Source organism: Curcuma longa, chromosome 8 (genome assembly GCF_044706935.1).
Source record: "Curcuma longa cultivar G26 ecotype Majalengka, Jawa Barat chromosome 8, ITB_CL_G26_1.1, whole genome shotgun sequence".
NCBI classification, from domain to species: domain Eukaryota; kingdom Viridiplantae; phylum Streptophyta; class Magnoliopsida; order Zingiberales; family Zingiberaceae; genus Curcuma; species Curcuma longa.
The window spans coordinates 8,174,464-8,187,705 of NC_133868.1; the positions used below are offsets into that span (position 1 = coordinate 8,174,464).

The 13,242-nt window shown below is 36.4% G+C and overlaps 2 protein-coding genes across 2 annotated transcripts; both read right to left on the bottom strand.

Annotated features, from left to right (window-relative positions):
* Positions 1 to 546: 546 nt before the first annotated feature.
* Positions 547 to 4,856, bottom strand: LOC141833650 (single-stranded DNA-binding protein, mitochondrial). Its single transcript, XM_074721134.1, has 7 exons — positions 4,760 to 4,856; positions 4,028 to 4,121; positions 3,640 to 3,785; positions 3,331 to 3,539; positions 3,101 to 3,201; positions 1,610 to 1,669; positions 547 to 856 (listed from the first exon to the last, which is right to left on the bottom strand). Exons 2-7 carry the CDS (start codon positions 4,101 to 4,103, stop codon positions 840 to 842), a joined length of 609 nt encoding a protein of 202 aa, XP_074577235.1. The 5' UTR covers positions 4,104 to 4,121; positions 4,760 to 4,856; the 3' UTR covers positions 547 to 839.
* A 1,308-nt stretch (positions 4,857 to 6,164) lies between these two features.
* On the bottom strand, positions 6,165 to 8,230 carry LOC141833378 (cation/calcium exchanger 1-like). Its single transcript, XM_074720799.1, has one exon. The coding sequence runs from the start codon at positions 8,054 to 8,056 to the stop codon at positions 6,443 to 6,445; it is 1,614 nt and encodes a 537-aa protein (XP_074576900.1). The 5' UTR covers positions 8,057 to 8,230; the 3' UTR covers positions 6,165 to 6,442.
* Between the last annotated feature and the right edge of the window lie 5,012 nt (positions 8,231 to 13,242).

A 13,242-nucleotide genomic window follows, 5' to 3' on the forward strand; every position in this document is an offset into this window, starting at 1 on the left:
ATTTCATTTTCATTGTTCAATTTTTATTTTCAATTATGTGGATAAGAAATTGACAGCTAAGACACGGACTCCAAGATATGAGTGCCATCATTTCTTAATGACCACGCGAGAAGGAAAATAAGACATGAGCAAATACATCATGTCCCATCCTGTCCCATCAAAGTTTATAAAAAGAATTAAATTGAAAAAAGAATAAATATTTTCAGAGAATTGAAATAACATAAGAATTAATATTCTTTCAAACGAAATAAGAAATAACTAAAAAGATAGCTAGAGAATAATAGTTTCACAAAATTAAGTTTCAAACTCTGTTTTATAAAACTGATATGAAGTCAAATAACTATTCCAACAAACCAAATTCACCATTATTACTCTATCACTTTTTCTTTTCGTACATGTTAATAAGGCTCAGTAATGAAAGCTTGAGGTGTCTTTTTTGCTGACACATTGTTGCTTGTGTTTTCAACTAGTGCTGAAAGACAAGTTTTGACAGCAACCTCTGGATCATTTCTTTCGTGTGTGCATTTATATTTAACAGTAACGAAATTGAAGAAAAATATAAACGGAAATTACTAGATGGCATATGCTAATGCAGAACATTAACAATGTAGATTGGAAACAAGGGTGAAAAAAAAATTGTGCGAAACTGGAGAAAGGTGAGGGGATTATCTTCTTCTAACCTGCTACATGAATCAAGTTTATTCAACCAAAAGAGGCATCCAGAAAATATTTTCAACAGCAATCGTACAGATCGCACAAGATATATAAGCTGAATCTGTTGAGTCCACACTTCAATCGACAGACAAGTTTTGAACCATGAAATTGAAGGACCAAGATATTCAAAACAATCCATCCCCTGCAACCAAAGATGGAACTTTTTATCACTTACTAATGACGAGCTGTGTCAGGAAACATCTAATCTTAGACAAATTACAATTTTTTAACAGTTTTTGTGTGCGTGTGATAATGAGTTTATGAAGGATTCAGTATATGAAAATTTTAATTTAAGGATAGCCTACAATGTTAATTATATCAGCAAGGGATGCAAATAACTAGAGGGCAAAAGGTGGACGTTTACTTTTGAAAATTCAAAGTAATCAGCTTAGGCTGGCAATCTGTGTTTTTCTCATGCTAATCGTGTTGTAAATACATCGTGTCATTCAAATTAACATAAAACTAATTCTATATTTTTTAAAAACTAACTTTATGAGTTCTCATTAAAACTCTCTAAAGAATAAGGTAACGTGACCGAAAGTTACAACTTTTTAAATTTTAATTGATCTGGAAAGTGGTATCAGTTTCAGGATTTGTCCCCGTTAATCATGTTTCCGATGGAGTCGTATTGTGTCTAATATTGGTCGACCCTACAAGGTGGAGATAAACCAATGCCAAATAATTCTCCCATATTTCACCATCTAGTCTATATCTCTTCCTACCTAATACCAATGGTAGGTCCGAGTTGAAGAATTCTGTAAAAAGATTGGGATTGTTAAATGTGACACCCTAATTTGGTCAAATACAAAAAATTGTGGACCTAGAGAGCTTTAGGCTTAAACATTTAGGGTCAAAAGTAATTTTGCAAATAGAGTCGAAGCAGAGATTAACATACTCAATCCTTCCAAAGATATACTAGCAGTAGCATCACCAGACTTGATCAAGCGAACCTTTCCTACAAACATCGCAAATGTGTATCAGCGCATTGGATAGTGAAAAAGAAGTTAATGATAAAGGTATGTAAATGCTTAATGATTAGTTACAGCTTCAAAAAGAGTTGATGGTGAGAGAATATTGATACAGCATCTAGAAGAGTTGAAACACATAATTTGTTTATTTGTTTATGTAAACATAGTTTTAATGCCATTGTATCTCAAAAAAATAACAGAACACCTGCATCTAGTCCAATCCTTAATTATTTCAAAATGCTCAACAGAAGAATATACAAGTAATTAGCCCTAAAATCTTACTGATTTTTTAAGTTCTCAAAGTGGTTTTAAAACTGAACCACGTGAACTGGTTCAAACAGATAAACCGCAAACTGGAAGCCAATGTAGTCCAGTTGGTTAAGTAAAAGGACTCTAGTTATACTGGATTTTTTGCCTGTTCAACCAGAAAATATGGGACCCAGGCAGCAATTCGACCCCACAAGATCCTCTAAGTATTAAAAAATACAGAAAAGAAAACATCTGTTGACAAAATTCTAGGAATGCCTGAACACAATTTATTCTAATCTTAAATCTTCAAATAGAAGCATTCTAGTGTTTTGGTCTGAAGTACGCCAATCCACACTCTGACAGGAAAATAGAATAGGGCTAGTTAATGCATAGTGCCTCTGCATTGGGCAGCATGGTGAAAAACGCATCTGCTCCTGTCAATTTGAAGAATCACACTACATGCAAATACCCAGGCGAATAAATGATTTGGAATGTATTAGTAGTCATATCCTTACAATGTACTACTCAAGCATAAAATTGTTGTGAAACCTTATGTTAACTCAATACAAAACATTGTGATAACAGCATTGACTGCACCCTGTGCCTCATTATTACATGGATAATGTCACATAAGTGAAAGATAACTACAACTCCTAGGAATCGACCTTCCACAAAATAAACGCAGCTTAATCATGAACATTTTTATTGCACAGTTTGCATAGAGCAAAAACGATGTTGTGATCCTAACATCATTAACTCCTTATTTCATTTGCACATCAACAAGAATTTCCCCAAAGACCCTTCATAGTTAATTTTTGTTAGCAACTTACATTGGATGTAACTATATGAAACAATAGTACATTTTCACATGTCAGGTTTCTGATAAGTTGCCTGAATTGCAGTTGGAGCAATTTGTAAATTCATAAGTGATGAAATACTTGTTAGCCAAAGTGACTGGCACTGCCTACAAGATAATATGTAATTCAATGAACATCAATTTATGTTCTTGATAAACTTTAACATTTTATCCAACGCTCTAATGCACAGAAAACCTAAAGTCTATTCTATATCAGCACAAACAATTGTTCAACCAAAGAAAGCAAAATAAACTAAAGTACTTTTGCTATATGCAAACAAATTGAGTCATATTGATTAGCATGACCACTTACCATCATGACGCACACAGATCTCTGGTACATTTTTCACCTGGTCAGTGATACCGTCATTGTATACTCTAGTTTCAATATCTCCCTCAATGAAGACAGAAGAACTGAAATGGGGTGCCAAAGCATAGCAGCCCCACAGGAAGGATAATTGTTAACATAATAATATCCAAAGGTACTAGACTCAATAAACTGCAACGAAAAAATTTATTGTGAAAAGGCAAGGGATGAAATACTTCTTTGCTAATTTTTGAACAGAAAAGGCCCCAAGTTGCTCATTGTGAACAGCAATCCGATGCCACTGAGCTGGTTTTGGCAAATGCTCATTTCCACTAATCCTTTGGTCATACATACCGCCTGTTCCAACAGTGAATATGGTCACTGTCTTCCCATTTCTTAATATCTTCTGTAAAGGAGCCTGACCAACTTTGCCACAAATAATTGCCTAAATGAAAGACACATCAACGTGGATTTCCAAAAAAAATAGTAATGACAAATTGCATGCACCTGGGATAGAAATGGAGAATTATCCAAAGTGACTTTACCTTATGCACTCCTCTAAAGTTCCAGCCCTTATTGGGGTCTACACTTTGTGGTTCCAAATCTTTCTTCTCTTCGACAAAATCATCCTCGATTTTGTTATTCTCTTCACCATCATTGAAAGATATAGTTGAGAAACATGCTGGTCGACCTTGATATAGAAATCCAAACATGAAAGATTTATAGTAAGATAAAGAAAAGACAAATCTGCTACTTCAACTCAGAATATGAAAGCCAGAACAATTGTCATAAGTTCTTTTCAAGGCACCATAATCATCACCCCCAACTAAAATAATAGTTTACCAGTTGTGGAAAACAGAAACAGAACAATAACATCAGAATTTATTGACTATATAAAAGCCATAGCAGGAATCTTCTGACAGAGGATCTTACATAGGGGAGACCTCGACTGTGAAAAACTTCCCCTCAGATGCTCCAGAACTCCCAACCTCAAAAATCTCAGATTCATAATTGAGCTCCAGAGAAACTACAGATGGTAAACAAAATCATCAATATTCAAAGGCATCCATGCAAGATCCATCTCAGCAATTTCAACATGCATAGATTCGTCACTCCAGCTAGTAAACAATAGTTAGAAATATAAAAAGGGAACCTAATAGATATACTAATAAGCACAAGTATTAGTATTACAGAATTCAAGGCATATGAAGATGGCTTACAATAAACCTCTGCCAATGTGATACGTGAGCACACATATGCAATCCATATCAAAAGAATAAGGATGAATTTAAGAAAGTAATATTATTATGTGAATAAAATACACAAGTTTGCTTCAAATACGTTATATTTCCAAATTATCAACGGATTCACATGGTCAGCAGAAATCTAGTGGGAAAAAAACAATTTTTCACCAATTTAAATATCATTATTAAAGATCATGAAGATAGAAATCTAGGACACAGAAGCTGACTATTACGCACCACTTCACAGAAACATTTAAAGCAAAAAAAAAAAAAAAAAACATAGCACAGTGTCATCACTCATGGTAGAATACAGAATCACCATCATGGAATTTCATTGTAACTCTACTAGCATGCGGCATGCACGCTGCTTCATCATTTTGACCGAGAGGAAGGAACAGCGGAGTGGTCGAGAGGGAAATACCCAGCGCTGGGAGTCGCTAAGGAGGATGAGGAGGAACGCTGGTTCACTGCGCCGCGGCGGCGGGAGAAGCCGAGAAGCGTGAGGGCGGTCAGTAGCGTTTTAGGGCTTATGATACCCATTTCGAACGACGGAGCGGCTCACTAACTTAAGGATTTGCAATTTGATTCGACTATTATACGCAATATAAAATACCTCTTATTTTTATCGTCTGTATTTGGGTATTTTGCAAGATAAAGGTTAACTTAGGACCAAATTACAAGTATTCTAAATTTATCCTTTGATGGCTCTGCGGACCTGCTCCCAGATTGCCCTTTCCGGGTTTCAGGTCTCGGACCTGCAGACGGGTTTTCTATTCAAAACCTCCCTTCGGCTAAAAGAAAAAAAATTAAATTTTTAAATAGTATGAATATTATAAGGATAAAATTGTATTCTAAATTTATCCTTTGAGGTCAGTTCTTCATTCGCATCGCAGAAGTATATTTAAGGGTTATTTTTTCAGGGATGATTGAATTGATTATTATTAGACAGATTTAAAAAAATAGATAAGAATCAAATTCACACCCTTGACGGAAATTAACGTGTAAAATTAATTTACTCTATTTTTTTTCTTTTTTTGTCGCTCTGCAACCAGATTTTTCTTTAGCAGACCTTTACGTCCATCTCACCCAAAATAAAAGAAAAATAAATAAATTTTTAAATAGATGAATATTATAAGGATAAAATTGTATTCTAAATTTATCCTTTGAGGCTCTTCATTCAAATCAGAAGTCCTACTTGAGGGTTACTTTTCTAGGTTACAGTCTTATGACACGGAAATTAAATCAATCCTCTCTCTTCTCTTCTTTTCTTTGTCTAATTTTACAAGTAAACATAGAGTCTAATTATCAGATTGTGGTGAAGTGAGCTGGTTCCTTATCAAATCTCACACCCTGCCAAATTTCAATAGCTTATCCAAATTGAACTCCCCTAAAAGTGGCCGACAGAAATGAAGTCACAAATCCTTGTGTCTTCTCTTCATTCTCAATGTGCATGCCAAATAATGAAGTGAAGTAGACACGACACAATATCATCTTCCTAAAGACATCGACAAGAGTTCCTTCCTTTCCTTCCATACGACTCAAAGATGCCTACCACTCTGTTAGGCAATCCACACAAACTCAAAACCAAGCTTGTTCTGAGGTGCATGTGTTCATCTCTTGAGAGCTACATTCAGTTTGTCATTGCATGGCCAGGGCACTACTAGGCACATAAATTCCCTTCATGGATTTTGATTTTGAATCCATGCATTTCTAAACTTCGATGTGCCTCCCCCAGAAGGATAGAAGCTTGGGTATGACCTCTCTCTCTCTCTGCCATGATTGATTCACCTTAGCTGTCTGCTTCTCTCAACAATGACTACTGTGCATTGAAATCATGAACAATAAGTTTTTACTGACATATGCGTTAGCAGTTTAAGAATAGTTCAAATTTACAAAGGTTTCAAAAAGTGAAGTGAATCTAAGGCCATGCCAAAGCATCAGGACCATCACACTATAAACGTGGAAACACAGTGATCATTCAACATTTTATCCTTTGTCTTCATTCTCGAGGGACATCAGTGAAAAACGATCTCGCCGAATTCTGGAACTGAAAAATTCTTAGGTTCCAGCAACATCCACTGCGAAATCTACTACAGAACTTGTCTCAGAGAATTCCAAGCTTCACCAGCTCAAGGCTCTCGAGAAGCCTCAAGCACAGAAATGTGAAGTAGATGACCAGCAGTCCAATCCCCAGCACCCTATCTGGCTTCATCCCTCTCCTTGGCAGAATGATGAGAGCCCAGAGCAAGCCAGCGATTAGGAACCCCAGTGTCTCAAAAATGGCGGCGTCCCTAGGCACCACGAATGGAGCAGGGTGAGAAGCCGCAGAAGCCAGCACAAGAGACAGACCCAGTCCCACAAGTGTGTTAAAGATTGGCCCTGCGTAGCACCCGGAGATGGCAACCTGAACTCCATCACCTCCTCCATGGATTGCCATGGCAACATTGGCAACGAGGTCCCCTAATGAGTTGCCCCAGGCCAAGACAGTGAAAGCCAGAAACATGGGAGTGATGTGAGCTATCTCACCGATGGAGACAAGTAAGGAAACAAGTTCCCCTGCTATAATGTAAGACCATATCACACTCATCAAGAATCCACCTGCAAGCCAAGGGAACAAACAGGTTTTTGGAGGGGCCGAACACTCAGTGGTGGCCATGGCAATGGATCCGAGAAGAAAACCGATCAAGCTTCCGATGAGGTAGAGTGCTAACTTCTCTGCTGTGCTTACTTCCCCTGTTTCGGCGAGCCAAAGGGTTACCAGGAACAGAGGTGACAAACTCACTGAAGCAACGGTGAATGGCTTGGACCATCTCTCTTCACTCACGTCAGGGATTGTTAGTCTTCTTGGCAAGTAGAGTGGCATCTTTAGAATGCAGATGAACCGGCTGAAGTAGAATGAAACCGGAGAATTTGAGTTCGTCTTCAATCGACGAGGTTCTTCGGAAACTAGTTTGGCTTCTGGGTCTTCTTCTGCGGATGAGCCATGGAGAATTGGGATCAACAGATCGGTGTCTCTGTTTTTCTGGTGATGCATGATCCATACGAGGACGACGTACGCAATGTAGAGGGAGAAGAAGGCGAAGGAGCCCCAAACGCCGATGCTCCCGATGACCAATACGAGGAACAGAGCGGCGAGCACGAGGAGAAAGAAGCAGAGGTCGCGGAGGAAGCTGGCCCTGTCGATGGCGGCGCCGCCGCCGGGGACTGCTAGGGCGATGACAGCGACGACGACGGAGGATACGAAGAAGGCGCCGCCGAGGATGCTGCTGAGGCCGACATCGGCGACGCCGGAGGAAGCGGAGAAGGAGACGAGGCTGGAGAAGACGTCGGGGGCGCCGTTACCGAGGGAGAGAAGCGTGACCCCGGCGATGGTGGGCGGGAAGCGGAGTGCGGCGGAGAGGCCTTCGAGGGAGGAGCAGAAGTAGACGGAGGCGGTGTCACCCAGGAGGTAGAAGAGCAGGAGGAGACAAAGAGCGAGGAGGGCGTGCCCGAGGAAGGGGCGGCCGCCGCAGGCGCAGTAGAAGAGCTGGAGGTAGTCGATCAAGCCTTGAGGGGCGCAGGCGGAGGTGTGAGCTCTTAGATAAGCGCAAATGGCTGCGTGGTCGTTGAGCTCGCGCAGTCCATGGCAGTCCTCTTCTGCCGCCGCTGCTGGCGCACGAAGAAACAGGGGGAGGAGGAGGAGGAGGAGGAAGGAAGCTTTGATCAGGAGAGAAGCCATGGCGAATTCGAAGTGGGATTCGGAGGAGTCATGAACTCAAATCTGAGAATTCATACGTGAATCTAAATCACGGAGTGAAACGGAGATGAAATTGGAGCTTTTGGAAGAGAAGGCGAAGGTGAAGAAGAGAAGGCTTCGACGAATTTCCATGGCGTCGATTTCATGCACCTCGTAATATATCAAACGAAACAAGAACAAAAACAAAAGCATAACACGCAAAGGGTCACGCGGTTGGGCATCAATTTAAAGGGAAACTTTACTTAAGGGAAAAAATAGGAAATTAATTAATCAATTTTTTCAATTTTTTCTGTGGAAATCAGTATCATCAAAAAACTCAAAAATAATGTAACTCAATTAATTTTATGAATAATATGTGTGTGAACGCGAAGGGAAGCATATATGCATTATTTTCTTTTATAATTATTGCGAGGTGGCACCTTCTTGGTTAAGCAAACAGTGTGGAAATGAGCAAGCATTGACTTTGATGGTTGACGTGAGTTTGGATATGAGCCGAAAGCTAAAACATTAAGGAGATAGTATTTTGTTGTTTTTTTTTAAAAAGGAAAACCACCATTTTCATCCGCAATAGAAAAAATATATTAATTAAATAAAAGCAAATAAAAGGGGAAAATAAAAATATTATTACGTGCAATTAGAAGAATCACTGATATTGACAACAAGTCAAGTGGGTTTATATATAAATTATCATAAATTAATTTTTAGATAAATAAAAAAAATATTTAAGACTATTTGAATTATGAAGTTAGTCTGATTACATCAAACAAAGATATTAATTTATACATTAGTGAGATTTTTAAGTAAATTAAGTACGTGTAAGTATTAATTTTCTTCAGATTAATAGAGAGGGACAAATAAATTAAAATAAGATGGATAATTTGAGAAGAAATTGTGAAATGGATTAACAAATAATTTGATTTAATTAAAAAGTAAATAGAAAGAGGATAGAAATTGAGATTGTTTACCGATATAGTTTTCGTTGCGAGAACAATTTAATTCTTTAAAGGTAAACTATTTGGTAAGACGGTTTCGATCACTAAAAAATTATCCAATAAATAAAAGAAATAGGACAAAAAATTCTAATATTTTTTAATAAACTATTTTAAATTGTTTTTCCTTTTAAAAATTAATGAATTTCAAGTAATAAAAGCTTAGACTGATAAATTTTGAAGATTAAGTTAATTATAATATTGGGTCAATATCTATGTAAAATTATTAATAAATTATTATACTTTCCTAACATCTTATTAAATGGAAATTATAACAATCACTTTCAAATTCAATTATCTCCTTAAAAGCAAATTAACATTGATTTGGATCACATCTGCTTATTCTCATTTAACATTTAATATATGATCTACTTCATCTTAATCACATATTTTATAATAAAATATTTCTGGATTCTAAAAATTAAAAAAATACATTTTTAAATTTATAACTTAAAGCATGGCTTTGTCAATTGCTTGTTACAGTGGGCAACTCTAAATGTTCAAAATCAACCTAAAAAGTTGGAATAAATTGCCGACAATTTGGTCCAAAAACTAAGTGGATAAAAAATTATATTTAATATTCACAGGAGAAAAATTGATTCACATCTACTATATATCTGAGAAGAGTGAATGCAAAGAAAGCTAAATAATTATTCAATGATTAAATGATTGGTTCACAAACATTTGCCTAAGACTCCGCCCAACCTCCAACACTAATTTAATAAATATAATAAATGCATAATTTAACACTATTAAAAACAAAACAGAGCAATGCAGCAGTTAATACAGAAGTTCCAACCTGTATCACGATTTAGCACCTGATGATGAATTGAGCAATTGAATTCAATTGGGGATGGTGAAGATGGTGAGTCCTCACTCACCGCTGTGATAGCAATTGAATTCTTGGACTTGAACAGCAAATTGCAAGTTGCAGCACATCCTCGATCTAGAGCAAATCCCCATTACAGTTGGTCAAAGATTCATAGTTGCACAAGCTGCCTACTGAAGGATCCACAAAGCTCCCCCTTGCCATTTCTGGTCACACTTTCTTGTAGCTGCAAACATAAAGAGTCAAGATGGTATTTCTGCTAACCTAATTTGCTGACTAGTTTTTGCACACAAATAATTTCAGGTTTCAATAATTACGTCTGATGAGAGTCAGTACGAAAACATAACAACTACTAGTAGGATAGACCACCTAAAAGTAAAGATAAAATAAATATAAATAAACGATTACCTGATTCTGCATTTTGTTTGCCTCTCCGATGCATTTAATTGGTTTGCCAGTTATAATCTCAAGTAAGATGACACCAAGATCGTAGATGTCAACCTTACCAGGTCAAATTTTATTGCTTTTACAAGTGAATTCTGTAAATCAGAATGTTTCATGTCCTGCATAGCTAGCCTAAGATTTTTCAGTGAATATATACACTGAAAAAAAATATGTTGGTTCAAAGAATTTCAATAAAACTGATGTAAGTTTGCTTCATAGGACAATTATGAGAAATTATATTAGCTGATCTCATAACATCTAGAGCAGTTAAAATACTTCATAAAATTATTCAAAACAATTTATGTTAGATACAGAGTTGAGAAATGCAAAAGAAGAAGAAACTGAGGTAGACTATATGTGATATAGATAAAAATCTAGGAACGTCTTGGAATTGAATGCTAATTAAAAAAATACACACCTAACCATAAGAACCTTCTCAAAATTATTTGTAGCATCTTCAAGCTCCTCAAACGGAAAAAGATCTATAAGGTGGAATGTCAACTGTTTGCAACATATAACCTATCAGACCAAGAGAAAGCAGAGTCGTTAGCTATGCAAAATATGATGAGAAACGATGGCCATGAAAAATATAAATCGTGCAACCATTTTGGTCTGCAAGGACCAATTAATTGATCTGATTGCCAATTGTTATCTTCTGGATCATAATATATGGAAAGGAAGGTAAGCAGAGTGAGACGCACAGTAGTTACATTTATGAGCTTCAATTTAACATTTAACTAATATAAATATGTTGGAGATTGAGAAAAAAAGTTATTATTACTTGCATCAGGAGCTTGCATGAATTCCTTGGCCTTTTATTGGCTGTTTGCTTGATCTTAGCTCTTCGAATTACAAAGAAAATAGATTCATCACAAGACAAATGCTTGCAACAATGCTTCCAATGACCACAACAAGAAAAGGAATTTCATCACCTGATGTATTCCTTCTCTTGTGAGGTATATTATTGCCACAGTCAAAGCCTCGGTTTGGCAGAACAAGAAAGGATGCTAGCTATGGTTCTTGGTCCCAACACAATTTGCCTCGTACCGAGCCACATTCTTAGAGTTTGAAATTAGGTATGTAGGCAGGTTCCCGGTTAGAAGAACTGACGACAAATCCACAAATTCAAGCTCATCAGTACATGACGTACTTGGCAGAAGCATTCCAGTAAACATGTTCCCGGCAATACCGAAACGGTGAACTGACGGCAGAGATAGCAATGACAGCATGAAAGCCCAGTAAATTTATTGAACGATATGTCCAGATTTTCAAGAAAATTATAACTATTTACTTCGTCAGGCAAGCCAACAGAAAATTGTCCTTTTTCAGCACTAGTGTTAATCAGCTTCCTTCCCGATCTTGGAAATCGTGATCCAAATCTCCCAGCAAATATGAAATATATACGTCCTCTAAACATGTTATGATCCAGTACCAAAGTTTGGAGATTTATCAATCTTGATACTTGTGTAGGAATTTGATCCATTCAAATAATTTGTACTCATGTTGAGAAATTCAAGAGACTTGCGTACCGACAAGTCGCCGTGGTCCCTTTTTGGCCAAACGGGAGGGACCAAGCGCCGTGGGTAAGAAATAAGAATGCTTCTTTCTCTTCGTTGTAGGGTTTCTTTCAGCGTCTTTAGAGCCGAAGAATCGATTCGGTGCCCTTGTCACCTATCAGCCTCTCCGATCGCCTTTACTCGTCTCTTCTCGTTGCTTTGCTAGGGTTGAAGCGAGCAAGCAGCGTCTCCTTTTGTTGGCTACGCTGCCGCTCCGCCGCCGACCGGCGCCAACATAAGCACAATCGACAAGAATGCTCCCGCTAAATTAATAAACGGTGAATCGTTGATTATGGACCGTCCGACGAAGGCGATGAGAAGTGATCACCGTCTATCGAGAGGCGTAGCAGTGGACAGTCTCTTCCATCAGGTTGGCCGTTCTAATATTTCAAATTTGTGGGACCCTTTTACAAGGGCCAACTGTAAGTAGATGTCGGAGTGTAAACCTCGAATTTAGGTCATCCATCAATTTTTTTTATAATTATTAATGTCACAACAAACCTATAAAAATCTCTCCATAATTTAAAAAATCGCTTTACATATCTCGAACCTTATTATTAATTAATTAGGACATCCAATAGAAAATATTTTCCTCAAATATTTGTTGACTTGTGGTCTCGGTATTCACATCATCAATTAAATATTTTATTTTTTAAATATCTCAACTTAATATATTACAAATCAAATATTTATAAATCTTACTTATCAAATATCTTACTTCTAAACTTTATAATTAAATATTTCATAAAAAAATATTTATGGATCCAATATCAATTTATTAATTTATATTTAAATAAATTTATTTATAATTTTCAAATAAAATATTTGTTGGAAGTTAATGTTAAAATTTTTTTAAAAAAAAATCTAACAGATAAAAATAAACTATACTGCTTTATTTTTAAAATTTTTATTATTAAAAAAACAGAAATCATCGGGGTACAAATTTATGCAAGGTGAATTTTAATCATCGTTGAAATATCTCCACAATAAAAATTATTTATCTACGAAGATAATTTTCTAAATCATCCGGACAAATATCCTCCATTGAGATACCCTTACTAATCTAACCCATATAATTATTTTAAAGAGAAAAAAAATGAAATTTCACTATGGCTATTAAATTAAAAACCTCAAACCTCACTTCTATAACGACGAGATCTTTTTTTTCCGATTTTTTTACTTTTACAAATCTCTTAAAAACTTTACATTAAAGTCACCCTTAGCTTAGCTTTGTTTAAATTTATCGAGTTTATTTATTAAAATTTCCTAACTTAAATTGTTTATCAAACTTAATTAATATCATTTTGTCCTTATAAAATAGGTTACATATTTATCTCATACATTAAATTT

Excerpts from the sequence above, each read along its gene's own strand:
- LOC141833650 (XM_074721134.1), bottom strand. The coding sequence starts at position 4,103 with ATGAATCTGAGATTTTTGAGGTTGGGAGTTCTGGAGCATCTGAGGGGA. Across the intron at positions 3,540-3,639 it reads ACTTTAGAGGAGTGCATAAG|GCAATTATTTGTGGCAAAGT; the intron begins GTAAAGTCACTT and ends TCTTTCATTTAG. Across the intron at positions 3,202-3,330 it reads GTTCAAAAATTAGCAAAGAA|TTCTTCTGTCTTCATTGAGG; the intron begins GTATTTCATCCC and ends ACCCCATTTCAG.
- LOC141833378 (XM_074720799.1), bottom strand. The coding sequence starts at position 8,056 with ATGGCTTCTCTCCTGATCAAAGCTTCCTTCCTCCTCCTCCTCCTCCTC.